The sequence below is a fragment of the Strix aluco genome, chromosome 20, assembly GCF_031877795.1.
Source record: "Strix aluco isolate bStrAlu1 chromosome 20, bStrAlu1.hap1, whole genome shotgun sequence".
NCBI lineage: Eukaryota > Metazoa > Chordata > Aves > Strigiformes > Strigidae > Strix > Strix aluco.
The window spans coordinates 14,519,387-14,544,817 of NC_133950.1; the positions used below are offsets into that span (position 1 = coordinate 14,519,387).

General features: G+C 42.1%; 2 protein-coding genes across 5 annotated transcripts in view; both read left to right on the top strand.

The window, feature by feature from the left end:
* RABGAP1 (RAB GTPase activating protein 1) overlaps positions 1–25,431 on the top strand; it is a 74,396-nt gene that overhangs the window by 36,800 nt on the left and 12,165 nt on the right. For 3 of the 4 annotated variants that reach the window (XM_074845846.1, XM_074845844.1, XM_074845847.1), the window contains 6 exons: positions 17,680–17,793; positions 18,758–18,832; positions 21,059–21,184; positions 22,362–22,505; positions 24,102–24,143; positions 24,468–24,596. In XM_074845846.1, coding sequence (XP_074701947.1) covers positions 17,680–17,793; positions 18,758–18,832; positions 21,059–21,184; positions 22,362–22,505; positions 24,102–24,143; positions 24,468–24,596 — 630 coding nt within the window. Of the gene's footprint in view, positions 1–8,598; positions 8,932–17,679; positions 17,794–18,757; positions 18,833–21,058; positions 21,185–22,361; positions 22,506–24,101; positions 24,144–24,467; positions 24,597–25,431 lie in introns of those variants that run through there. The other variant, XM_074845848.1, reaches the window with a different exon arrangement.
* On the top strand, positions 1,101–3,247 carry GPR21 (G protein-coupled receptor 21). Its single transcript, XM_074846118.1, has 2 exons — positions 1,101–1,153; positions 1,597–3,247. The coding sequence occupies exon 2, from the start codon at positions 1,968–1,970 to the stop codon at positions 3,012–3,014; it is 1,047 nt and encodes a 348-aa protein (XP_074702219.1). The 5' UTR covers positions 1,101–1,153; positions 1,597–1,967; the 3' UTR covers positions 3,015–3,247.

The window sequence follows — 25,431 nt, forward strand, 5'->3', positions numbered from 1 at the left end:
TTAATTGCTGCAGAGCCTCACTCCAGTTTCTTACTGGTTTAATCAGTTCAAAGACCAATTCCTGTAGCGATGGGCCAGTCCTAAGCCGTGGCAGTGGAGCAGTCTGGTATCTGGGTCCGAGAATGAGCTTCCACATACCACAGAAACGTGTTTTCCAGCGTGTCAAGTGACTAAAACGCTCTTGACAAACAACTGATGAGATACCAGTATGCTGTTATGACATCTTCGCCTTGTGTGCACGAAAGAGGTTTTTCTGGTTAAATACGTGCGATGGTACGAGTTTATGGTGCGAGTCTAAGTGCTGTGCTGCGAACCTCCTGCGTGTTTGCTCTCTGGGATGTTGTCGGGTTCTCTAGTTTGTCTAGCTGGTGTAGGTCGTCTCGGGGACTGTCGGGGATAGCGATGCCTTTGCGGTTCGTGTATACGTGTGCAGGAGGTGCCTCCTTACCCCGTGCAACATCTGGGTTAATGGTGGGACACAGTTCCCAGCTTTGCCCTTGGTTCCAAGTGTCTCCTAAGCAACACAAACTCCCCCTTTTCAAGCCACGCTTATTCCAGAGTGTTTCCCCAAAAGGGCTCGGATGGAAGAGCCTTAAATGACGACTCGGTGTTTGAATTCAGGTCCTCGCTTGGAGGGTTGTCCTTTGCCGTGCGGAGGGGAGGCGCAGGGTGTGCGGTGTCTGTCTGTCTGTCTGCAGGGCCAGGGCGTGGGGGTGTGTCTGTCTGCAGGACCGGGATATCAAGGGCAGAATCTCCCGCCGGGACCCGCCGCTCCTCCCGGAGGCTGCGGGGTCGCGCCGGGTGAGGCACCTCCCGCCATCGGCCACTCGTGACACCGCCCTCCCGAGTGGGAAACCCGCATTCCCGAGGCTGCGGCCGGCGCTGCCGGGCTCCCCCACCCCACCCCCGGCGGCGCTGGGGCGGGCCGAGGGGAGCGGCCCGGGAAGGGGGGGGGGGGGGGGGCTGCGGCCCCCGCTCCCCGCCGGGTCCCCGCCGGCGCCGCGCCCTCCCCCGCCGCTCCTGCCCGCCTCCCTCCCCTTCCTCCCCGCCGTCCCCTCCCCCCGGCTCCGCATCGCCGCGGCCGGAGCACACACGCCGCCCGTTGCCGGCGCTCGGCCGAGGATGCTCCGGGCTTTTGTTTCCCCTGCGGCAGGTAAGGGCCGGGCCGGCGGGGCAGGGCTGCACCCCGGGCCGGGCCGGGCTGGGCCGGGCGGCGGGGGCCAGAGCGACTCGGGCCGGGAGAGGCGGCGAACAAAAGCGCCGTGCAAAATGGAGCCAGGAGAGAGAAGGGCTGGACCCCCCCCTCCACCACCACCTCCCCTCCTCTCCCCTCCCTGCCGCCGCGCATCCCTCCGCCTGGATGGCCGGCGGCAGGAATTTCGGGGAGGCTCCTTCGCCCGGAAAAGGCTCCCCGCGTTCCCCACCGGCCGGAGCCCGGAGCCCCGGCACTGGGGGGTGGACGGGGGGGAAGGAGGCGCGGCGGGAGCCCCGGCCGGGAGCGGGGGCAGGCGGTGGCGGGGAACGGCCGTAGCAGGGCGTGGGGGTGGAGGGGGGAGAGGCGGTTTTGTAAAACACTTTCCCCTTCTCTCCTGTCAGCCTTTGGGAGGACTCTCGTCCTGAGTCGGTGAAGGTTCCTTCTCCCTCTTCCCCCAGCCCCTCGGCCCTCCTCGGCGAGGCAGCCCACCCAGGAGGGCTCTAATAGCAGCCCTCTCCCCTGTGCGTGTGTGAAGTTGCTGACATGACTGCTGCTGGGTCCCGGTGCACCGGTAGCGGCGGGGAGCCGGATTTAAAGGGGAGTTGTGCTGCAGACAATGCACAGCAGCAGCATCTGGAGCAGCCCTGGGGACCGGAGCTCCGGTTTTGACATTGCTACACACACAGCACCAGCCGCAATGACAGCAGCTGCCTGGAGTGGCTGCAGGCAGCAGGCAGGAGCATGAAGTAAAGAGATCACTGCAGTGCTCAAGATGAACTCCTCTTTGGTTGGCAACCAGAGTGGCCGGCCGTTCTGTCTCCTGGCCATTAGCTATTTGGAGACCATCAATTTTTGCCTCCTGGAAGTGGTTATTATTGTGTTCCTCATGGTGCTGATTATTTCGGGCAACATTATTGTGATATTTGTCTTTCACTGTGCACCTCTGCTGAACCATCACACCACCAGCTACTTCATCCAGACTATGGCGTATGCTGACCTCCTGGTGGGCGTGAGCTGTCTGGTGCCTTCTTTGTCTCTGCTGCACTACCCTATTGTTTTGAGTGAGTCCTTGGTTTGCCAAATCTTTGGTTATGTGGTGTCAGTGCTGAAGAGCGTCTCCATGGCCTCTTTGGCATGCATTAGTATTGACAGATACATTGCCATCACGAAGCCGCTGACCTACAACACGCTCGTTACCCCATGGAGACTTCGAATCTGCATACTGGTCATTTGGCTGTACTCCTGCCTGGTCTTCTTACCCTCCTTTTACTGGGGAAAGCCTGGATATCACGGGGATGTGTTTCAGTGGTGTGCCAATTCCTGGAACACCGATCCCTATTTTACTCTCTTCATTGTGGTGATGCTCTACGCCCCGGCTGCTTTCATAGTCTGCTTCACTTACTTCAACATCTTCCGCATCTGCCAGCAACACACCAAGGAGATCAACGAGAGGCGAGTGCGCTTCAGCTCGCAGGATGGGGAGGCTGGGGAGGCACAGCCCTGCCCGGACAAGCGCTATGCCATGGTCCTTTTCCGCATCACCAGTGTCTTCTACATCCTCTGGTTGCCCTACATAATCTATTTTCTGCTGGAGAGCTCCAATGTCTATAGTAACCGCGTTGCATCCTTCTTGACCACTTGGCTTGCCATTAGCAACAGTTTCTGCAACTGTGTCATTTACAGTCTCTCCAACAGTGTCTTTCAGAAGGGGCTTAAGCGTCTCTCGGGGGCTATTTGTGCCTCTTGCGCTAGACAGAGGGTAGCTAAGGACTCCTCTGCCTCTAGGAGCAAAAGATCTTCCAATGGATGTCATGTCTGAGACGTCTATCAGCTGGACTGGGAAGTGCAGGGACAATTCCGTAAATTGCAAAATAAGTTAAATATGATTTTAAGATGTCCAGATTTGCAAAAAGGTTTCTGAGAAATGCTGCTGACATAGAAGAATCGGGAGCACATACCATTGTGATTTCACTTTAAAAAATTGTTGCTGTGGAGGAGGCTGTGGAGTTTCACCTCCATATTCATTTTTAAGAATAAAGCTGTATCTTGACACTTACCTCTCCAGCTGGTGTGACTGAATGGAGTGGGTGTCTGAGAGCTTCGGCAAAATGTAGTCTTTCTTACAGCTTTACTAGGTTCTTTCGAGATTCGTGCTTCACATGTAAATGATAGATCTGAAGTGGAAATGTCATAGTATATGGTATATTACAGGGATTTTTAAATATATGCCAAAGTATATTGACACAATGTTCCAGCATCATAACAGAAGGGGCCAAACAATTTGTTTTCCAGTGCTACCTAGACAGGACTTCTAGAACAGGAGTGAACAATGTGAACATTTTAGCGTGAACTTAAAGTCTTACTGAGCCATGGGTGCAGCAATGTGATCTGAACAGTCGTATGCTTAGGAGGACTGATCTGGCTTCTGTGCCTCGTTTCTCTGGTAGGATGCATGTGTGCAGTCAGAGTACGGCATCTACACTTTCCTGTTTGTTGTGAAGTAAGAAGAAAAACTTGGATCAGACCAAATTTAGCAGTTAAATAAAATGTGTTTTGATAAGCTAAGAGAAAATACATGTTGCTTTGTGATACCAGAGTTGTGGCAGCCACTCGAGGATGATGCCAACATGTGAAAATTATTCTCAAACCAGTGGAGAAATGCCACGGTTTTGTATGTGGAAATTTTCTCAAGAACAACTTTAAAAATAACATGTGCCCTTTTTTTTTTTTAATCTAAATTCTTCTGATATTTTGCATACTAGAACTTAAGGGGAAAGCAAAGAAAACAATTGTCTTCTAAACAGCTAAGGGAACTATGCTGTAAATTTAACTGTAGTATTTGAGTTATTCATAAGTGCACAGAGCTAAATCAGAGACATTTTTCTTTAGCCTTCGTGGGATTAAAGATGGTTCGAATATAGCAGGAGCTAAATCCTGTTGGCAAACGCATATCTAACTGGTCAAACAGAGTCAGTATCTGAGAAACAAAATCTCATTGACCACAGCTAGCTTTTTCAAGCTAGCTTAGATTAAATATTTTTGAGTTCTCTAATGCTGTTAAGAAGGCAGTACGGCCCTCAAATTGATTAATTTTTCCTAAAGAATATCCTTGTCTTTTTACTGATGCCATATTGGAAAATGAAAGAGAACCAAGTATTCCTGTAATAATGAATTACAGTCTGCATCCTCTTATCCCACCCTGTCCCTGGTACAGGGGTATCGCCCACCACACCTCTGGTCTGAGAGCTGGTTATACGCCGGTGCGCTTCCAGTCAGTGCGTTGGACTGCTGTGGGCTCGTGTGTGACAGTTGGGGTGTGCTGTTAGTCATAGTGGGAATGAAAAAATACTTTGATTTTTTTAAATTTTTAAAATTTATTTATTTATTTTTTTTTTTTTAGAATTAGGGTAATTCTCTTGGCCAAAAGGGAAGACTCAGTGTTTTTGTTAAATGGTTTCAGGTCTACTGTTGTGACAGATCAAGATCATCCTCTAGTTTAGTACTCTCCCCCCGCAAGCACACCCATACCCTCCTCTCTGTCTGTCAGGAGCCCCGGCCTCTCGTCTTTGTGCTTTGCCCTGGAGGGTGACAGCTTGTGTCTGTCCTGTCACGTGCAACGATTCCTACAGACCATCCTGCTTGCTGCCCACCCACGTTTACTCCAGTACAGTCTTGTGAGCCTGCCAGTGAAGAAACAGTGAAGGAAAGAGAGAGCAGAGCGGCAGGATGGAGCACTGCTGGCATGGCTTGTGCTTGTCGGCACTCGTTGCTGGCAGACAGGGCCTCCTCCCATGGCTGTAGCGTGTACCTGTTCCTGGGGTGGATGGGGCAGAACCCCCTGCTGTTGCTGCCTAGTTTGGGTTCGAGAGCCCTGTTACAAAGCACATTTAAGTCGTATCTTGGTCTGCTTTCAATGTATTTCACCCACAGTCCAAACCTCTCAAGATCAACTTCCTCCTTAGTTCATCTGAAATTTTAAGAACAAAGGTTGTCTAAACCCTGATGCCTTCACGATGACATTTCTTGTTACCTTTTGCAATAAGGCGGTGTCTAGAGCCAGGGCTTACGCTGCGATCCTTGCACAGACACGACAGAGGTGATCTGTTCTGCAGAGCCCTTGCAGTCTGAATTTTGGTTAGAGGCGCGGACAGCAGTGGGGGGAGCGGAGTGTAAGGGTGTAGTGAGTCATTTATAAATGGTATAATAAGCTCACAGCACATCAGCTGGCTAATTGTTCTCAAGTGTTTTGTAGGTATTACAGCAAAGGTGGGCTTTGGGGAACAATTCAAGGGCTTTAGTCACTAATATCAAAGCGTGTGTGTGTGGTATTTTTGGAACAGCCTCTCAGGTAAACTCCCAATAGCTTTTCTCTGACTCTTCACCTTATCTAACATTTCCAAGTCTTTGAAGTGATGCAATCTATCATTGAAAAAGCATTTGATTAAATTTAATAGAAGAAAAGAATCTGCTAGGGCCTGAAACCCAAAAAATGGCAGTTTCAGGTTTAAGTGAAAGCTGGAGAGCATAGATTGTTGCTTTTTTTTTTTTTTTCATTGGCATGAATAGAGAGTTTAAATAGGAGCATTGTGTGCTAGTTTTTGAGAATATGGAAAATTTTAAAAAGTAGTATAGGGGTCTAAACCATGGCATAGAGATTTAACTCGAGATAAAGCAGTTGCTACTTCAGCTATAAGCCTAGAATTGTGCTTAAAGTGTAGTGGTTGTTACAGATGCAGATGCATGCTTGCAGCTGTTGTTGCTTTGCAGCTAAGGTTCAGTTATAACATTCCTAACAGCCAGCCTTTTGTTCAGTTGCCTTACTCATCTCAAAGCCTTCATCAGCTCAGATGTTTTCCATGAGAGGTGAAAATCAGAATCTGAAGGTCTCCAAGAGATGAGGACAGAGAGGAGTTGCAGCCAATTGATGCATTCAAGTTTCATCCAGTGTTTTTACAGACACTTTTAAATATTGCCTCAGTAGGTTAGTTTAATGTCAAATATTTCTATTTTTGACTGTGTTAATTTATTGATTTTTTTAAAAAATTTTAAATTACTTTTTTTCTCTAAGTTAATTTAATGTTGATCTAGATTTGTATGTGGTTAGCTGTTTTAAATATTCATAACATTTGAGTCTGTTGTCTTCAGTGAAATTGCATGGGAGTGAATCTTGTTCACTGTGCCAACTGTGGAAGAAATAATTTTGAAATATATTACCTTGTTTGCTCAGCAGTCCATATAATATCCTTTGTCATACAGTTAACATGAGGCACAGTAGTCCTTTTCATCACAGTCTGTGCTCTGAATTGTTAGGCAGCAAACTTTCCAGTGGATCACTTTCATCATTGTACATATGAAACTAATCCTTTCTTGGCTATATTTGTAACTGAGTGTGCCTGGTGCTTTAGAAATTGGTATCAAGAGCATTGCACAGATAAATGCCACACCGGGGAGAATACAGAAATCAGATTACATCCTCATACAAATTGTGTGTTGTGATATGATTAAATGAACTAATTTTGAAGTTCCATCTCGGACTATAAAATTATTTTTTTTATTAGTGTTATCTGCCTCACTTTCAAATTAAGCTGCTAGAAAGTTTAATTTGCAGGATGCAATTCAGTGACTTTTTTTTAGTACCATGGGAAGGATTTCTGTACGCACAACTTCTCCGAGGGTGATAATTTGCTTCATCTAGAACTCTTGATTTTTTTAATTTTTTTTTTTTTAATTTTACTGGAAGTTTGGGCTGTGATTATATTGTCATTTTCCAAATAGACTGGGAGAAAATCTGTGAAATATTTTTTTGTAGTCTCCAATCAAGTGACAGTATTTTTTAACTCAGCAGATATTTTTTGTGTGAAACATAAGTTTTGCTGTTATCTACTGTTTGTTTTTTTTTTAATTAAATGTTACTAGTTTCTACAGTCTTTATTTGCTGTTAGGGGTTTTGTACCTGTGTTTAAGCTTCTTATTACTCAGAAATTTGTTTCTGTTTGTTAGAATTATGACATGGCTCAGTGTCAGAGTGCCAAGAGGCAGTCTTGAATATTTGTCACAAATCTTTGACAAGAAGAAAGTGGTACAAAGTACCAAGGCACAGAATTGCAAGTGCATGAGGTTGCGCAAAGAGGCTTTCTTACAGCAGACTCGAAGGAGAATTTCCAAATTTCAGTCTCGCACTGTATTGCTATGACATTGTTCCTATCTCACTCATATAAAGGTTTTACCTGTTAGAAGTCCTAAATTTCAGCAGTTTGTTTTGAAAAAGATACTTCCAAGGCCTGTATGTGATGTGAGATGGAAGCATTCCGTATGCAAATTTAATAAGCAGATTTTTCGGTATTTATTGTGATATTGCCAACTGCTGCGATGATAACAGATGTACTGAACCTGCATGAATCATTTCAGTCTGATCTTACTCCACATCAGGGCTTGAAGTTGACAGAACTTCTAATTCAGGTCAGGGCTTTAAAAAACGTATTTCTTAGGAACTAATATCTGAGCATAGGAGTCTACCTTTAGACATTACAAACAAAAGGCCCATTTAAAATTTTTTCAATTCCTCGATTAAACTATTGTAAGTCATTTTAATTTAATAAGAGGAGGTGGAGGTTTTGAAGGGCTTTTGTTGTTTTAACACATTTTTGGTTCTGGGTACTTGAAGCACCTGCTAAAACATTTGCCTGACCTCACCCTTATTTTGTTGTTGAGCTTAGAAACCTTTTTGTTCCCTTCTGTGACTTTGCAGCGTACAAACGACGCATCCTTTCCGTGGTGTTGCTCAAGGTAAACTTGGATTTTTACCTCCCTACCAACGCTATCTGAAGTTGGCAAAGCACGTGCTTGTAACTGGTGTTCTGCTGAGATCCAAGAGGTGTGAAGGCCTCCATGGTTTTTATACTTAAATGGGGGAAGAGTAGCTGTCTTCCCTTGAGCAGCTTAAAGGAATGGACACTGCAGATGCTGGGTGGTTCTGTTGAGGCTTCCAGGAGGGGAGAGGCTGGCGCATAATGGTGGCGGTGAAATGCCCAAGCGAGTCCGTTTGTTCTCCTGGTGAAGCTGTGCGTCCTCCCTGCTGTTTCACCAGCCCGTTTCAGTCTATTTTCTCCTCTTTCTGTTCCTGTTTCTGAAAGTCAGAGCTCTACAGAGCACTATTAACATAGGGCTTTTTTAATCTTTTATATTCTTTATACTATGAGTACTATTGTTTGTGTGTGGCTTTGGTCTCAGGTCAATATATAAGGTCTATCAGTCACTTTGGGACCCCTAAGACTTCGTAATTATGTGGGCTTGAAATACATTTGGCCGAGGTCAGGTTAGACATTGGGATAAACCACAGCTGCTGAGACTGCTGGGCCATCAGGTTTTACAGACTGTCTGCATCAGAGTAAACAGCCCCTCCTTGAGTATGATATGAAACCAACCCATTTGGCATGAGAAGAGAAGTTCTGACTTCTAGAGGCTGATGTCTTAAAGCTTCTCAGTTGTTAGTTCCCTTATTGCCCGGGCATTGCAGAGGTACCACTTTGAAAGACATTTTCTGCAGATAAGGAAAGGCAGACCATTTAATACTAAAATGATGTATGTAAAATGTTTTTGGAAGAGGATAGCTCTTCAGAATTAAAATCTAGTATGTGTAAAACCAGATGCAGTTGTGTTTAGAGAAAGAAACTGAAAGTTGTGGCCAGTGGAAACAAACAGAGGAAACCCGCTGGACAGCTGTGCCTGTGCTGATGGTAGGATATGAATTGCATTTCTGTCAAAACAGTGGAGTATTTAATTTGGGTCCTATTCTTTACAATACATTTTTTTAAAAGATGGAGTTTAACCTTCTTGCTTTTGCTTTGCTGCACTCTGAAGGCAGCTTGTCTGAGCCCTGGGGCTCCCGCAGCAAACGCATTCCCTTCAGACCTGGAGTGGTGATCCAGCCCCTCTGTTCCTGTTCTGGTAAAATTGGGTAATACCAGTCTGTGTCGTGGTTGACCATCTGAGGTGTTCTAGCAATAGGGAAATAATCCGATGGGATATAGTTTGTTTAGTCAGCTTTTCAGGTTTTTTTGGTGACACGTTTTCTAGACAGGTGAAGTGTTTTGCTTATGCAGGCAGCATTGCTGGTGGTTCTCCACTCTATACTGACTTCCATCACCTTTCAGTTTTTATTCCCATTGCAGAGTTTAAAACAAGCCACAGTCTGTGTCCGCTCTGCAGGCAGTTAGTGGTGGTTGCAAATGGAAGTGTTTGTGGATTTCACCCATATCATATTTGCATCTCTTGAGCTTTAGCAGTTAATGAAAACATTAACGTAATTATGTTCTTACATCCTGGTTCAGGCTGTTTATTTACATCCTCTGGTGTGCTTTAGCAATTGGTCCAGTCAAAACTGATTCTCTAGCTAGTGAATTGGTGATTACTTAAATCGAGAAACAGAAATTGTTAAAGTCATCTTTGTTTTGTCCTGAAGATGTTTGGGGGGAGCGTCGCGGTCACCGAGCTGATCAAAGGAGGTGCAGGCTCTGCTCCGGGGCAAGACCAGGAGGCCAAGTCACTGTGGGACTGGACCTGTACGGGGGTTGATAACCAGTAGCTTTATTTGCTGAGAAGTTTTTAGAAACGCTGGGTGGATGCACATTGTGTTAGGTTATATTTAGAATCTGGGTTTAGATAGACGAAGATGTTTTGAAGTTAGCGGTTGCTGCTCGTGCGGAGGAGTGGCTGCGCCTGGGCGGTTCCTGGGATGCAGCACGAGGGTACTCTTGGGTGGTTAGGAGGAGGGAAGGGAGTCTGAGCTTTTTGTTCTGACCTCTTTCTTTTTATGAATTTGTAAGATGAGGATAGCAATTTTGTAATTCAAGCCTTTGGCTTCTCTCTGATGGTCATTACTGGAGATCCTTTAATTAAAAAGTTAAATAAATTCAAGTAACTCCTTGTAAAGATGAACTCAAATCCTGCTGTGCGTATGCGAGTCATTCTTAAATGTTACAAAGATCACGTGATACAAGCAATCAAATGCTTAATAAACCAAGTCATTACTTTTATGGTAAATTGAAAAAAGTTCTTCTGGGATTTCAACTGTAAATGAATCCTTGAAAATCAATAATTAGATTAGTAAAGGATGACATTTTAATATGCTGGCAGGAATATAGAGGGATTTGTCAGGGGAAGCAAAAACAGACTTTGCACTAAAGTGGCTTAGGTATATTTATAGTGCTAGTGATTTTGTGTGTGTGTGAAATCTTTGGACTATTTTAATATAATGTAAGGCTTTGAGCTTTAGCTAACTCAAATTGCTTGTTTTATGAAGTTACATTAGTACCACACTGTGAAGTATTTTTAAATATTAGCATTACTGAGTATTAAAAGTATTTCATAAGAACATTTTTTTAAAACATTTTCTGTAGATGCTGTCAAAGGAATTGATGTTTAGTGTACAAAGAAATAAAACCCTGAGGGCTGTAAGGTACCTGTATGTTTCTGATCACCTCGGTTTTTGAGGGGTTAGGTATTTCTTGAGGTTAAATTGTTGTCATTAAAACCTACTAAAAATAATGGTGCGGTTAATCCTTTCAGATAAGAGGAAGCAGCATTACCTCCAGCCATGCTTTTGAACTGTCTGGAAGGGTTTGCAGTCGCGTATATTGTCTTCACAGACTTATGTCTTTAGAAATGCTGTACAGCACAGTGTTTTGCAAGTTCCTATGCTGATAAATTTCTCTCCATATGTAACCTTTGCAATCTAGTTTCTATTGTAATTCTAGCATGTAAACACTACATTCAATTTTGTATTCCTCTAATGAATGCAACAGGATGGAAACGAGTTTGCAATTGCTAATGATGAGCTTTTTTACTGTTCTTAATACTCGTGGGTATGTCTTTTCTTCAGGGATTTCAAAATTGTATTAGTACCTTTTTTAATTGTTTTTCTTCCACGTGCTGTTTACAATTAAACTGCAAGCATGGGAGGCTATGCGTGCATGTGCTTTTAGGTTGCTTTGCTGAACGAAATACAGTGGAGTGATCTTACTGTAAAGGATGCTCGCTTTGCCTTGTGCCCTACCTGTCTCCTTGCGCCTTCACCATAACTGGGACAGCAGAAGCCACTGGTGAGATTATTTCAGTGTGTTTTGTGGAGATTTGGCATTTGGCAGAGGGTTGTTACAAGGAGTTTTGTTTGGGAGACAGTCCAGCTCCTTACACGAGTAGTGTTACAACTGGTAGTTTTTTCCTGAGTGTCAGCGAAAAGGCCCAGAATAGACAGAATCACAGGTAAGAATGTGTCTGTGTGTGTTTGTAAGAACCTTGTGCACCTTTTAATGCTGGAAATTGTTTCGTATTAAAAGATGAGAAAGCGGTGTGAGTGTGAAACCCCTGCTATGAAGAACTATGGGAAAAAATCCACCAAAGCCAATTGGAAAAGCAAACAGGTGAATTGGAGCCAGTCCGACCCTTAACGTGCTCGAATGCCGTGTTTAATTCTGACGCAGTGGGGAGTATCGGGGTGTCAGTCTGTGCTCCGTGATGTTCCTCATCTCTGCCTGGGCTTGCTCTGGTTTGTGCTCTGCCGAGGGAAGGGGGAGATGAAGATGGGTGTTTTGATATGCAAGGCAGCTGAGGAAGAGTTACTGTTGTGGCTCCAGAATTGCGTATTTTGTGCCAACTCAGAACTGTTGTTAAAATACAGGGGAGAGGGGTACTTCTGCCCCGTCGTTTTAATAGACATTTCTGTAGCTGATTTTTCAACTAAGACTAATAATAAGAAAAACTACCGTTGAGCCAAAAATGACAAATGTTACTGATTTAAAATAATACTTGCATATTTTTAAATATTAAATGGAACTAGATAAATCAGAAGCATGTAAATATCTGATTCTAAATCTTTGCATAATTATTTCCAAGAGGTAATTTTGCTATGAGCTATTAAAACTCAAAGAAATGTATTATTCCCTTTGAGATGATCTGTACCCCAGCCGTGTCATACATCTCTTGGCTTGTTTCCTTTTTGCTGTAGATGTACATACATATATATATGTGTACTGTGTGACTGTACAATTACTGCCGGGTTAAATTGCTTGTTTTAAAATACACATATATACACCTACACACATGTATGTAAAATACATATATATGTGTATTTTAAAACAAGCAATTTAACACGGCACCAGTTGCACAGCCACACAGTTTAGGGCTTTGTACAGTATGTAATTTTAAGAATGTCAGTGTGGTTCTTAGCAAATTTTATAAACACTTTTCTGAATCTGTTATCAGCACTTCCCATCCTTAGAGAAACTGCACAGTTTTCAGTGATTGTTCCACTGGTTACATTTTTGTCTGCCATTTGTTCTGGATTGATGTAATCTTGATACTAAAAATTTCAAGGGCTGTTGACGCATTTCACATAGCCTAGGATTGCCTGTTCTCCAAATATATGGATCGTGCATCAACAGTACTAAGTAGCCTTACTGTTTTGCCTAAAAGCCTAGCTAATTTATTTAATATTCTCTCTTTAAAGAGAGGTCTCTGGAAGGGGTAGCATATTTTAGGATGCTCCTTCTCTTTAAAGGGAAACTCAGAATTGAATAGCAGTACTTGTTGATCAGTGATATTATTGTAGCCAAAGGATGCATGGGTGGTTTAATAGGAAGTTTTTGCTTCAAGTTTCTTGATGAAATGTAGTGTTCTACAGAGCTGTGTGAAGAGTGTAGTTTTTTATTCTGAAATGCACTTGTACACTTTATTTGAAAGGTCTGAATGGATCATAAATACATTTAAGAAATAAATGATACGTCACATGTTTTCACGTCTTGTCTCGGATGACTCTTATGTAACTGTGCTGATAAAGGTGCGTTCGGTTGGGAGTGGGTGGGGTTTTTTCCTCTTATCTCGGTTGCTCTAAATACTCTGGCTTGTACGTAATTGCCAAGAGCAGGAAAACCTTCCAGCATGCGTTTTGTGTTTATGCTTTATCCATACATGATGTAGGGCACTGTAGGCAAACTCCTCTCTATAATTTTCCTGTGGGAAACTTGAGCCCTAAAAGGAAACAAACACAGCGAAAGGGCTTGATATCACAAGGGATTCACTTTTATTTTTAGAATTGCACTATATTGCCATATTTGGACTGAAAGTATGCTGTATCAATGCACTATTGTATCAAATTGCAGCTGTCTAACCATTACTAATTTGTCTAAATTCATTTTTTTTCCACAAATACTATTTATTTGTGAATGTTCTCGGTAAGCGCTAACCCCAGGTAACACATTCTGCCGGTGAGGTTTCTTGTGAGAAGTTAACAAGTATGCTGCTTTGAAAGTGGGTTTTGTGCTATTTCCTTAAGGTCTCAGTAACAGGTGTAATTCTTCTTACCGAAACCTTCTCACAGCGGTTTGGTCGAAGACAAGTGCAGGAAATGCACCCTGTGTAAAAGTGAGTGTAAATATTGCTTATTAAAATTAAACTTGGGAATGCCATCAACCTGCAAAATAGACCTGGTGAGGCGGTATCCTATAGACATTGAAAACAGCTGTTGAAAGACCTTTTAGTACTTTCGGATGTACTTAAAACGTACAGACCTGCTCAAAATAACTTATCCCCATCGTGTAATATTACCCTTGTTGCTGCCCATGAAAGTTGCAGAGAGTTTTGGCTTTTTCTGCTTGTTGCAAGTGCTGAAAGCTGTCGCTGCCTTGGTGCTCTCTTGCACGGCTTGTCCATGCCTTGCACAGAGAGGCATTGCAACAACGTGCCACACGCTGATCTGACCCTGGGCAAAGGGTAAAATTCCACTGATCAATTGAGTCTCTAGACCCTCCTCACAGTAATATCTGACTGCGTGACAAAGTTCTTGCAAAGTCTGCGGGACCGTCCGAAGAAATACTTGCAATGTGAAAATTGGTCCCATTGTGGCAAGAGCAAGCCTCGAGCAGAGTTCGTTTTTTGTGGTGGATGTGTCAGATAACTCACCCCGGTGAGCAAACTGCCATATTTTGAATCGTTCTGGCGATGGAGGCGGGGGGGACCTATAGTTTGGACCTCACCATTTTTACATTGTTTTTGAAGTCAATCTGTGTCTAGGTAAAGGCTTTGTTTTATGCCTCCTTCAGATTTCTCCAGTAGCCTGGTGCGACAGGAGTTGATCTTTGGGTGGCAAGCTGTTTCTAGCAGGCAACTTCCTCTGCTTCTCTGGAGATTTCTTATTGCAGGTTTTTTTCCATCACAGATCTTGTCCCTTCAGCAGTTCTTTGTTGCTGCTTCTTCATCCTTTGGGGTTTTTGTAGGGAATTAGAAAGAATAAACCTGAGCTGCTGAAAACTGCAAGTAGTTCAGCCCCATGAAGAGGTACTAGGAACTCCAGCTCTTCCATGTCCTTTAATTGTGGCTTAAGCTACAGAAAAATCTTCTCAAGTAACACAGTCTCGGTCTGAAGACGTTGATCGAGGTTGTAACTGCATGATATGGTTTGCAGATCCTGGGATGGTCCCTGAAGGATCACCAAAACACAAGGAAAATGTCTTTCAAGTGTATCCAGTTGAGGAGGTGGGAACCAATATGCTTTTATATACAGGCTGATACAATAGATGAGCTTTTATCTGCTGGACTGTGTCCTGGCTTCCATAATTGCTCATGTAGTTTCTTAAATCAGCTGGAGAGGAAGGTTTCAGTATAACTCCCCTAATATTTTAAAGTGCATAAAAGAGGGGGAGGAAGGGTATGTTCTTAGTTTGAGCATCTACATTTTCCTGCTTTGCTTCAGAGCAGTGAATTGTTGTGAGAATTTTAATCTTCACTACACTTGCCTCAGTTCTCATGGCTGTTTTCCATTCTGTTTTCTTTATTACTTTCTTTTTCTTCCTGTCATTCTTAGCTTTCTATTTTTCAATCCCAGTTTGTGAAGGGTGTGGGTTCAGAAGGGTTTCCTTCAGTTCCCAGTCCCCTGAAAGCATGAGAAATTGCCCACTGAGCCAATTCTCACAGCAAGGTATAAAAATAGGAGTAAAGAAAAGGTTACACAATGCTTGGATTGCAGCAGTTTGTACTAATGGGGAGATTTCAAAGCCATGGTTTGAAAAACATTTTTTTAAACCTTATCATTTCCGTTAATTTTTCTCTCCCCAAGCTATGCTTCAGCTGCAGGAACTAATGTTACAGATTACTTGAAGAATTGTGCTGAAACATAGGAGTCAAGTGCTGAACAAGTCACGCAAAGCCAGAGACCAACCACTAATTAGTTCTCTTTAGCTATAATGAGTGATTTGTTTGAGAAGTCTATCCTAAGAGTTTCCAACCAGATGCTTTGGTCTCTGCTGTTAAATAAGTGGATAAAAGGCAAGTGGATTTAAGAATACTCTGCTATTGCAGCAGAACACAGGTAACACTCAGGAAACCCACTTGTTTGGTACCACAAATTGCTGTTAGCAGTGAACAGCTCCTGCAAAGCAAACTACTTCACTGTAATTCATTCTTGCAGACTTTTAAGAAGCTGGAAGTTAGCATTAATCACTAAGACTGCATTCACATGCTTTGAAGTTTTCAGAATTGTTTGAGTGTTGTCTTTCTCTACTTGCAAAACTAGCTGAAGGTAACAGCCAGCCATTATTGTACTTGTCTTTGACTTAAAAGGCTTATATTTATATGAAATTTATTTGGCATTGGATTTTGTTTGTTTTTGATTTCCTTATAATGAGATAGACCTCTTTGGAATATTAATTATTATCAAATTGAAATGCTGAACAGTACTTCTGATATAATTTCCAAACAATCCGATTCTAATAGCAGTGTAATGCTTTCCTAATAAAATGCCTGTGTTAAGCCACAGAGAGGAGCATTAACCTTGGATTAAAATCAGAAGAGAAAAACAAGCACACTGTGGTACTTTTGTTCTTGTTGTTTGCAAGATCGTTTTGTGAAGAAAAAGATCAACTAAAAGTTGTACTTAATGATCTTCACGCTGATTACGTCGTGTACTCTTACTATCTGTTTTACTTCTGACCTTTTCTCCGTTTGTCTAACAGAAACACAAGTTATTTGGATATAGTAAAACTTTTTTAAAAATTAAAAAACCTCTTCTGTTTTGCTTCCACAGAGCATCTTGCATGTTTGTAGTGTTAACCTGGACACTGTTACATGGTAATCTCACATGTGAAGATGACTGGCTTTTTTTAATTTGTGTGTTCAGTCATTGCCAGGGAAGTCGTCTAACAGGGGAACCTTTGACCCTTTCACTAGCAGTGGTTGCTCAATGATTATTGTGGCATCCTTTCAGATGATTCCCACTACCAAGGAGCTCTTGCTCTCATTAGCTGCCCAGCAAGGTCATATTCTAGGTGGTGGAAAGGGGGACCAATCGTTGGTGAAAAGAAATACCTACAGACAACAGAACTTGATTCTATTGTAGAGGGCAAATTAGGTTAAGCTGGACGTTGTTCACACATGCTTATGGTTTCTCATGATGTGCCTGACACAAACTCCTTCCTTCCATGTTCTGGAAACTTTTTTTTTGGATACTTTGCCAAGGTAGGACTAGGTTTCCTTCGAAGGCATCCTCAGCAATGCTGACAATTCCTGATAGGGTGGGCTATCTGAGGCCAGTATGGCCAACTAATTTCATGGAGGTCGTTTGGTGTTTAAATCAGTCAGTTAAAAGTAGGGAGAAAAAGGTCCTAAGATTCCCTTTTACTGTTCACTGTATTTAATTGTTATGCTTTGTCAAATTCCTTTAATCTCCACCAGGAGTTTTCACTGTGTTTTGTGTAGGACTCGCCCTTGATGCAGACTTTCTTGGTGTTTCTTCCAATTGGTCTTTTCAGTCTACTGTTCACATTTACTGGTTTTCTTAATTGTATGCTATTTGTTATTGTTCAGCTTTCCAAATGTCTAAGGCATCTGAAATGGATTTCATCAGAGCAGTGCAGAGAACCAAGTTCCATCTTCCTCATGCTGAAATGCCCAGCTTATACAGGCAACTGTCCCTGCATTATGTAACGTTTTAGTGTATGATACTGTCTTTCTTAGGCTCGTACTCAGTTTTCTACTTTTCTGTTGTCTACTTCTGTGGAGGGGTTGAAGAGTTTTTTCTCTAGCTGAACCTAAGGGGCAGGATTTTGGACAGCAGCGTGCAGCTGCTTACAATTGACTGTTACTCTCCGCAGTTGTGAGATAAAAGAAATGCGACTGGGCAGTGTTCGCATTCAGAAGTCTCCAAGGGAAGGCTTCTATCTGCATTGCAATGTCCTGGAACACTTTTGCGTGTGTGCTTTTTGTGCCACTCACTGACCATTTCCAGATGTGCTTAGGTAACCAAATCTATCAAGACTGTGATCTGGAGCTGCCAGCCTGCAGGCAGCCTGTTCTGGTTGAGTAGATTGTGTTTTGTTAAATTTAGAACAGTGCACAGAACACAATGCCAATCTCCTAACTCTCAGTCCTAGCATATTGTAATTTATATTCTTTTGATGTGTTTTAGTTTACATTTTAATATTTTTTTCTAATAGGAGTCTCCGCAAGACAGTGCTATCACCCGAGACATCAATCGAACGTTCCCTGCTCATGATTATTTTAAAGATACTGGGGGAGATGGCCAGGACTCCCTGTACAAAATATGCAAGGTATTCTTGAAATTCTTCTTGACTGGTTTTGGTTACTTGTGTTTAACATCATTAACAGATGTAACTGTTACCTGAGAAGAGTGTGTATGTATTACCACTAACTGTATCATGGAGACAGACTCTGGCACTGGGCTCAGTCTGGTTGTTCACTGTGGACGTTTAGCTGGTTATAGTGCCGTAGCAGACCTGAAGGAATAAGCCCTCCTGGATTCCTGAACACTAAAGTGTTCGGTACGGAGACTTCATGTGATTCCAGACGTGTCAGTCTGGATCAAGCTGGATAAATTATACGCTATGATGGAGATGAGGGTGAATTCCACACTGATCAAGAGCAGCTGACCTTTGGCTGCAGCGTGCTCCCTAGTTGTCAATATTGTCTAAATTGTCCTGGCCAAATGAGGGATGCGTGCAGGAAATCATGCTGATACTGCCACTTGAAAAAGAAATGTTCTGATGTTGGGTGTGTCTTTTATGCGTAACGTGTAATGCTATAAGCAGTTGTTGTCATATATAGTTGTCTTTAAAACTGGCGATAACTATGTACCCCACATAAATGTTATAAAGCCATAAATGTGCACTGAAGTTGCTTATTAAAAGGAAGAAATTAGCAAAAATGGACAGCTTGTTGTTGTATTTGGTTGTCTCAACCAGAACGTTTTAAGCTTCCAGCGCTCTTTCTTTTGTGTTCCTAGTGTTTCTCTTCCCAGTGTCCCTGCAGCACCTGTTTGGAGGTAAAAGCAGTCAGATAAGCAGCTTACTAGGCTGCAGCGGTCTTGGTGCATCACTGTAACCAGCCCCTGCCACTACATATCACATTTTGATTTTCATACAGGTTATTCCTTCGTTAGAAAGGCAACTGATGCACCCTGTGAGAATTTTATAGAGCTACATTCAGTTCAGTGTTTTGTTTTCTTTGTATTTGTATTGAGACAGATACGCCGTTAAGTCTTGATTCTTTTTTTAGGCCTACTCTGTCTATGATGAAGAGATTGGCTACTGTCAAGGCCAATCATTTCTTGCTGCTGTGCTGCTTCTACATGTAAGTGGTGGGTTTTTTTCCCCATTTGTTTTAAGTTTAAGAATAAATATTGCTCCACTTGCTAGAACAAAATGTTGGTAACACCTGAACTAGTAGGGTTGCAGGCCACGTGTCCGCTTATGTTGGTCAACAATAATGTGATTTTAGACCGAGAAGGGTACATTGTTTAAGACTTACTGTGGTATTCGTAACGACTTGCCTACAGTCAGCGTTGATTTCACTGTGTTTCTGTTTCAGGACCCCTTCCATTCGAAACTCTACAGGCTTGTACTCATGGTCACTAGTAGGCATGGAATTTGTGTATAAGACAACACTGTAAATGTTTCTGTTAAAGGGTTTCAAGGTCAGATTTAAGTTTTTTAGAAGACATTTCTATTGGAATCAGTCAGAAATATGGATGGTAATTGCCATATGTCTTGTATACCCATAACATGGATGGGATGTCAGTTTATTAGGTCTCTGCTTTGAACTATGTGCTGCCAACGTGGTCTGTTGTATTGTAGGCCTTTGCTTCTTGGTTTGAGAGGTTAGTGAAGGATACAATAATATTTCACTTTTTTGAAAAGAAACTGAATTATGCTTTTTTTTAAACTTAATTGTTGTTGGTAGAGTGGTCTCATCGGAGTAATATCCTTTAATTGCTTGTGTGTTCAGAAGCTAGAGAGATTTATGCTTACTGTGTATCAGAAGCAAAAGCTTTAGATTCACTCATGCTTGGGAAATGAGAGGATTAAAAATCTACAAATTATTTATAGACTGTTCTTTTTTAAAGTAATGTCTGCTTTTTATCAGGGTTTCTATTGCAAGCATGGGTAGTTGAAACTGAACAGAGTTCCTAAGCCCAGTAGTATTTTGAGATTTCTTTTCCCCAGCTGCTTTTTAGTGATTGTTGCTCCCATACAGAACTCAGTATGAAGACTTCTCCGCTGTATTCAGTGGAAGAGGAAGTCTGGTCCTCAGTGGAGGATTTTCCATAATGTAAAGTCAGGGGAGGATATAGAAGAGATTGTAAACTCCATTCAAAAGCCAACTGATTAATGAAAACAATGTTTTAGTTCTTTGTAATCTGAAATATTTACTTGATGAGCCATTAATTCTTTATTACTACACTGAATCAGATCAAGAAGGGTGATACTTTCTGATAGAAGAACTGAACACTTTTTCTGAAACACCTGTGCTTTCTTTTAGCTGTTTCACTGTCATATGTCCCTTTTTTTAATATCCATTGCATTAGAGAGACTCGCTGTCAGGAATGAACCGTGTGTTATTCTGGAGTTCTCTTTAACAATAGCTGTTGCTTCTGGGAATGATGTATGCATTTAAAAAGGCTAAATTTCAAATAAGTTTCTTTTTATTTGATTCTCTTTGAAGTCAGCCTTTGGAGTGTGGCTGCTAGGGAAAATAAATATTAAAAAGAAATGTTGCAGAAAAGGAAATTAAGTTTCTGCGAGTCCTTCACTACCAGTTGGAATGTCTCAGCAAAGTTTTCAGTTTTAACAAACTCCATCTGCAGATTAATAATAGAAATCTTGAGATGGTTGTTCTGTCCTTTACAGAAACAAGTGATTGACCTGAAGTCAGACTTTACTATGGAAATATGAAAACTGAATTTTGATGTCAGGGAAAAATGTCTAAACACTGATGAGCTTTGATGAGTGTTTCTTCAGTTTTTGGCAGGGAAGAGTTATTAAACTTTCCCAAACCAGTGCTGAGTTGTGAGATGTGGAACTTTTCTTAGCAGTTACTGATGTCTCTTATTCATGTCATCTAATAAATAAACATAAATGTAATAATGTGATTTAAAAAGGTAAATACGTTGTTAACAATAAGGGAAGGATCCTGTTTAATATCCTCTAATAATACTGCTACTCTCCTAGGTGATAAAAGGTTAGGCTGTTCAAAATCTGTGAGAGTCCGATTCTGACATGATTTGGAACAAGGACACCAAGAAGCTGCTTTGGTCTCAATGTCTGAAAGATACATTTTTAGTCGACTAACTGAGAAGTGGTTTATTCCACAGAATAGGAATTAAATGCCATTTGCAGCACTAGGCCTCATTTTGTGTGTTAATATTCCTGTTTACTTTTAAACTGGATAGGGCCAGATTAAAGAGTTGTGACAATTTAACCCTTCTGTAAGAGGGAGGAGATGGGAGGTAAGGGCAAATGGAGCTAGTGTGAAAGAGATTTAAATGGTCTGTGATAAATACACTTTCCTCTCTCACAGATGCCTGAGGAGCAAGCTTTCAGTGTTCTGGTCAAAATCATGTTTGATTATGGACTCAGGGAACTTTTCAAACAAAACTTTGAAGATTTGCACTGCAAGTTCTATCAGCTGGAGCGCCTCATGCAGGTAGGTGTTCAAACTGGCGTGAAGTGAACGGATCAGAGCCTGCAATTCAAAACTAGCAGTTTATCTTACACATGAACAGTGTGGCCTCTTTCTAAGGATGAAGTATCCTGGGCTGCATCCAGAGCAGTGTGGGCAGCAGGGCAAGGGAGGGGATTCTCCCCCTCTGCTCCGCTCTCGTGAGACCCCCCTGCAGTGCTGGGTCCAGCTCTGGGACACCAACGTCAGAAGTACACGGACCTGCTCGAGTGGGGCCAGAGGAGGCCACGAAGATGCTCGGGGGACTGGAGCACCTCCCCTGTGAGGACAGGCTGAGATAGTTGGGGGGGTTCAGCTGCAGAAGAGAAGGCTCTGGGGAGACCTTAGAGCGGCCTCCCAGGACTGAAAGGGGCTACAGGAAAGGGGGGAGGGACTCTGCATCAGGGGGGTAGGGATAGGACAAGGGTTGATGGCTTTAAACTGAGAGGGCAGATTTAGATGAGATCTAAGGAAGAAATTCTTCCCTGTGAGGGTGGTGAGGCCCTGGCACAGGCTGCCCAGAGAAGCTGTGGCTGCCCCCTCCCTGGAAGGGTTCAAGGCGAATTTGGACGGGGCTTTGGGCAACCTGGGCTAGTGGAAGGTGTCCCTTCTCGGGGCAGGGGATGGGACTGGATGGGCTTTAAGGTCCCTTCCAACCCATTCTGTGATTCTGTGAAGTGAGGACTATCCATATTGGAGGTTTTTTAAGGATAGAGAATGTTGACTCTAGACCAGTGTGGTGCCCCTGGTGTGTGCAGTGAGTCTGAAGGCAGCCAGTCTGACCAGCTGGAGTGGCTCTCATGTGGCCTGGCAGAGCAGTGGCTTCGGAGCTCACTGCAGGCACTCCCCAGAGTGGTTCTGCAGTGTCAGTACATCCACTGGCTGGGTTTCCTGCTGAGGTGAGAGCTTGGGGATTGGTTTCACTGTGCATGTGACATCGTGTCCTCCTGAGCATCCGCACTGGGACAAGCCTTCGGCATCCTTAGAAGGTCCTTTGGCCTGTCAGGCAGCTGTCTTGTCAGGCATGGGTGGCTACAGACGCCTGCCTTGCTGCACCGATTTGTCACTCTACCCTACTTACTTCTGTTACTTTGGGATTTCAGCCACAGTTCCAAAATAGTATAAATTGACTTTCAGTGTTTATGTGTTTTTTTATTATTAGGAATACATTCCTGATCTGTATAACCACTTCCTGGACATTAGCCTCGAAGCGCACATGTATGCTTCCCAGTGGTTCCTTACCCTGTTCACTGCAAAATTCCCTCTCTACATGGTCTTCCATATTATTGACTTACTCTTATGTGAGGTATGTGTTATAATTGGGGACTGGTACTGTTAGCAACTTTTGACAGTTTCTCACTATCTTGATTCATGTCCTTGTTACTATCTGTTCTTTCAGAGCTAGGCATGTGATAATTATTTTTATGTAGAAGTGTTATGTTTCTGCAATGAAAGAGTTCTCAGCATTTTAAAGATACAAATTAGGAGTCAATATCTATGTAAAAGATTATAATCTCCTATTTCTTAACACTGTTGAACCTGTGTGAGACTCTGTACAGTGCTTATGGGATAAGAGTTAATTTACAAATATGTGGATTCCTCTGTTGTTAAATTGTATTATATGCAATGAGAACTTACTTTATTCCAAGAATATTATTGCATGGAGGCCATTGTGTATAAAACTGCCCAGCTAACTCTCATGCTGGTAATCCAACAAGCTTGGAGCTCTTTCTCCTGGAAGCTTGAAGTCTCTTTATCCTTCACAGCATATATTTAGAGAGCAAAATTCTTTACGTTGAGGTTTTGTTTGTAATCACGTTTAGAACAGTGTATTTGGTGCTGTGCTGGTAAGTAGTGTAATTTGAGTCAGAGCTTATTAACATAATTGAACAAATGACATTTTATACTGAAGCATCCTCGAGTTATTTAACGATTTGCCTTTTTTACTTGCTGTTTAACATTATACATCCATTCTTCATTGGATCTGCGGTTGTTGCTGTGAAGTGGCAGTGTGTCTGCATTGCCTTTCCTGAAGGGTTTCAGCATTCATAAACCTCCTGGTCAATGTTTTTACCCTTTCTCTGTATCTGTCTGCTGCTTGCTTTGTTCATGTGCCAATGTAACAGAAAGCAACAGATGGTATTGAGAAAATCAGTTCTATTTGTTTAGAAACACATTTTCAATTCATAAATAGTAAATGTCGTCTCAGTGAAGTTTTAAGGGTTTTTTATCATTTTAAAGTAATAGTGAAAGAACAATTTAGGTGGAAAAAGAAAGACAGAATCTTGAAATAATATGAGCAATGTGTCTTGATTATCAAAGGTACCCTTTAAGGTGTATGCTACTACTGACTATAGGAACTGTTTGTATTTAATTGGACAATATAAGTAAAACACTTCTAGGGAGTAGTGGCAAAATAGATGATGTGGGACTCTGTTCTAAAGTGAGTCACTTCCTTTTTCATTACACGAATTATCCCAGGTTTTTAGTACCAAAACTTAATATATTGATGTATATATTGCTCCACTTGAATCCAGTGTTTTCGGAAGTTGCTACAGAAAAATTAAATTATCTTGAGCTGACCAACTAGTCATTAAAACACAAAACAAAGTACGCAACAGTGCCTTCATCATTTCAGAGTTTCAAACTACTAGGGAGATAGTAAAATCTGTGTTGAAACGTTGGTTTGCTATCTATAATGGCTATTCAGTAAAGATACTTTCCTAATTGTTTGTAAAGTCATTATCTGGGCCTTTGATTTAATATAGCACTTGGTTATACTTGTATCCTAGTTCTCCTTTTCACAGAAACTAGACAAACAGCAAACCGCACCAAATAAATTAATATCCAGGCTTGTAAATACTGAGAAATTAATTTATTTTGTCATTATTTTTCTCTCCAGGGAATAAGTGTTATTTTTAATGTTGCACTGGGATTATTAAAAGTGAGTATACAGTGTTATATTGTGTTTTATGCATCATCATGCAGCATATGAAAAATTAGATGCCTGTTATAAAAACCTTATAACAACTTTCCGTATGACATGTGCTGTTGTCTGGTGTGCCCTGCACAGCACAGTGCTTTTGGGGGTGGGGTGGTGGGGAAATAGAGGGTTGCAGAGATAGAAACAAACACTATTTGCAGAAGGTCAAAAAGTAGTTATGTTCTTGGAGCTTTACAAAACTGTTGTTGCTTTATTGTCTCTGGGAATTCAGTAATTGTACAAAACCTGCTTTGCACTTACTGGTTTTTCTTTCCTTGTCTCCAGACTACCAAGGATGATTTGTTACTGACTGACTTTGAAGGGGCTTTAAAATTCTTCCGTGTACAGCTGCCCAAGAGATACCGTTCAGAAGAAAATGCAAAGAAGCTGATGGAATTAGCATGTAATATGAAGGTAAAGATGTGGTAACTGCAAGCGTATCTTTAAAGGGTGCAATTTCTGTTTCCATATGTAACGTTGCAACTCACTTGTCCAACTGCAAATACGTTGCAGATGCTTTACAGTGAAATGCAGTAAAGCTCCAAGATTCTCAGAGTGCTGTGGGCCCACCTGGAGGACTCAAAAAACAGAGTGGCTTTCAGCAAGCAACATTGAGTGCTACTAAAAATCAGAGTACTTAAAAAACCAAAAACAACCTTAAATGACCGATGGCACAAATAATTGCAGACTTTCTCTGGTAGTAGGTGCAAACAGGGTAGTGTCTTTCATCGAGAGGTAGTGGGAAGGTTTCATTTAAAACAGAGACAATAATGCGGAATCAGAATGTAATCTTTCAGACAGAAAATGGCTGTTTTTAATTGTGGGTGCGTGTGATGGACATGTACTGCAATAGGGAGCTCATTAAAAATGCATTGATAGATTTACAGGTCTTCTATGGACATGAAGGAATACGATTTGGCATTTAAAATTTCTTGCAAGTCAAGCTAGGGAAAATGACCTTGAGGTTTATGTGAGGTTTGGATTTGTCATTGATTTATGGTGAGAGATATATGCCCCTTTTGTCAAAAGTGTTTTAAGTTAATTTCCCGTTCAAGAATATTTCACCTGTACTCCAGCTAGCTGACAATAACAGGTTCATCTGCTGCGATCTTTGTAGTCTAAAGTGGATCTACTTTATATGAAGTTAAACTAAGTGCTGGCTGAGTTTTCTAGAGCTGCCACAGTTTGCTGAAGTTTTTTAATAATGCAAAAAAAGCATTGTTTGTCATGAGCAGCCCATGTGGAAGGT

Excerpts from the sequence above, each read along its gene's own strand:
- GPR21 (XM_074846118.1), top strand. The coding sequence starts at position 1,968 with ATGAACTCCTCTTTGGTTGGCAACCAGAGTGGCCGGCCGTTCTGTCTC.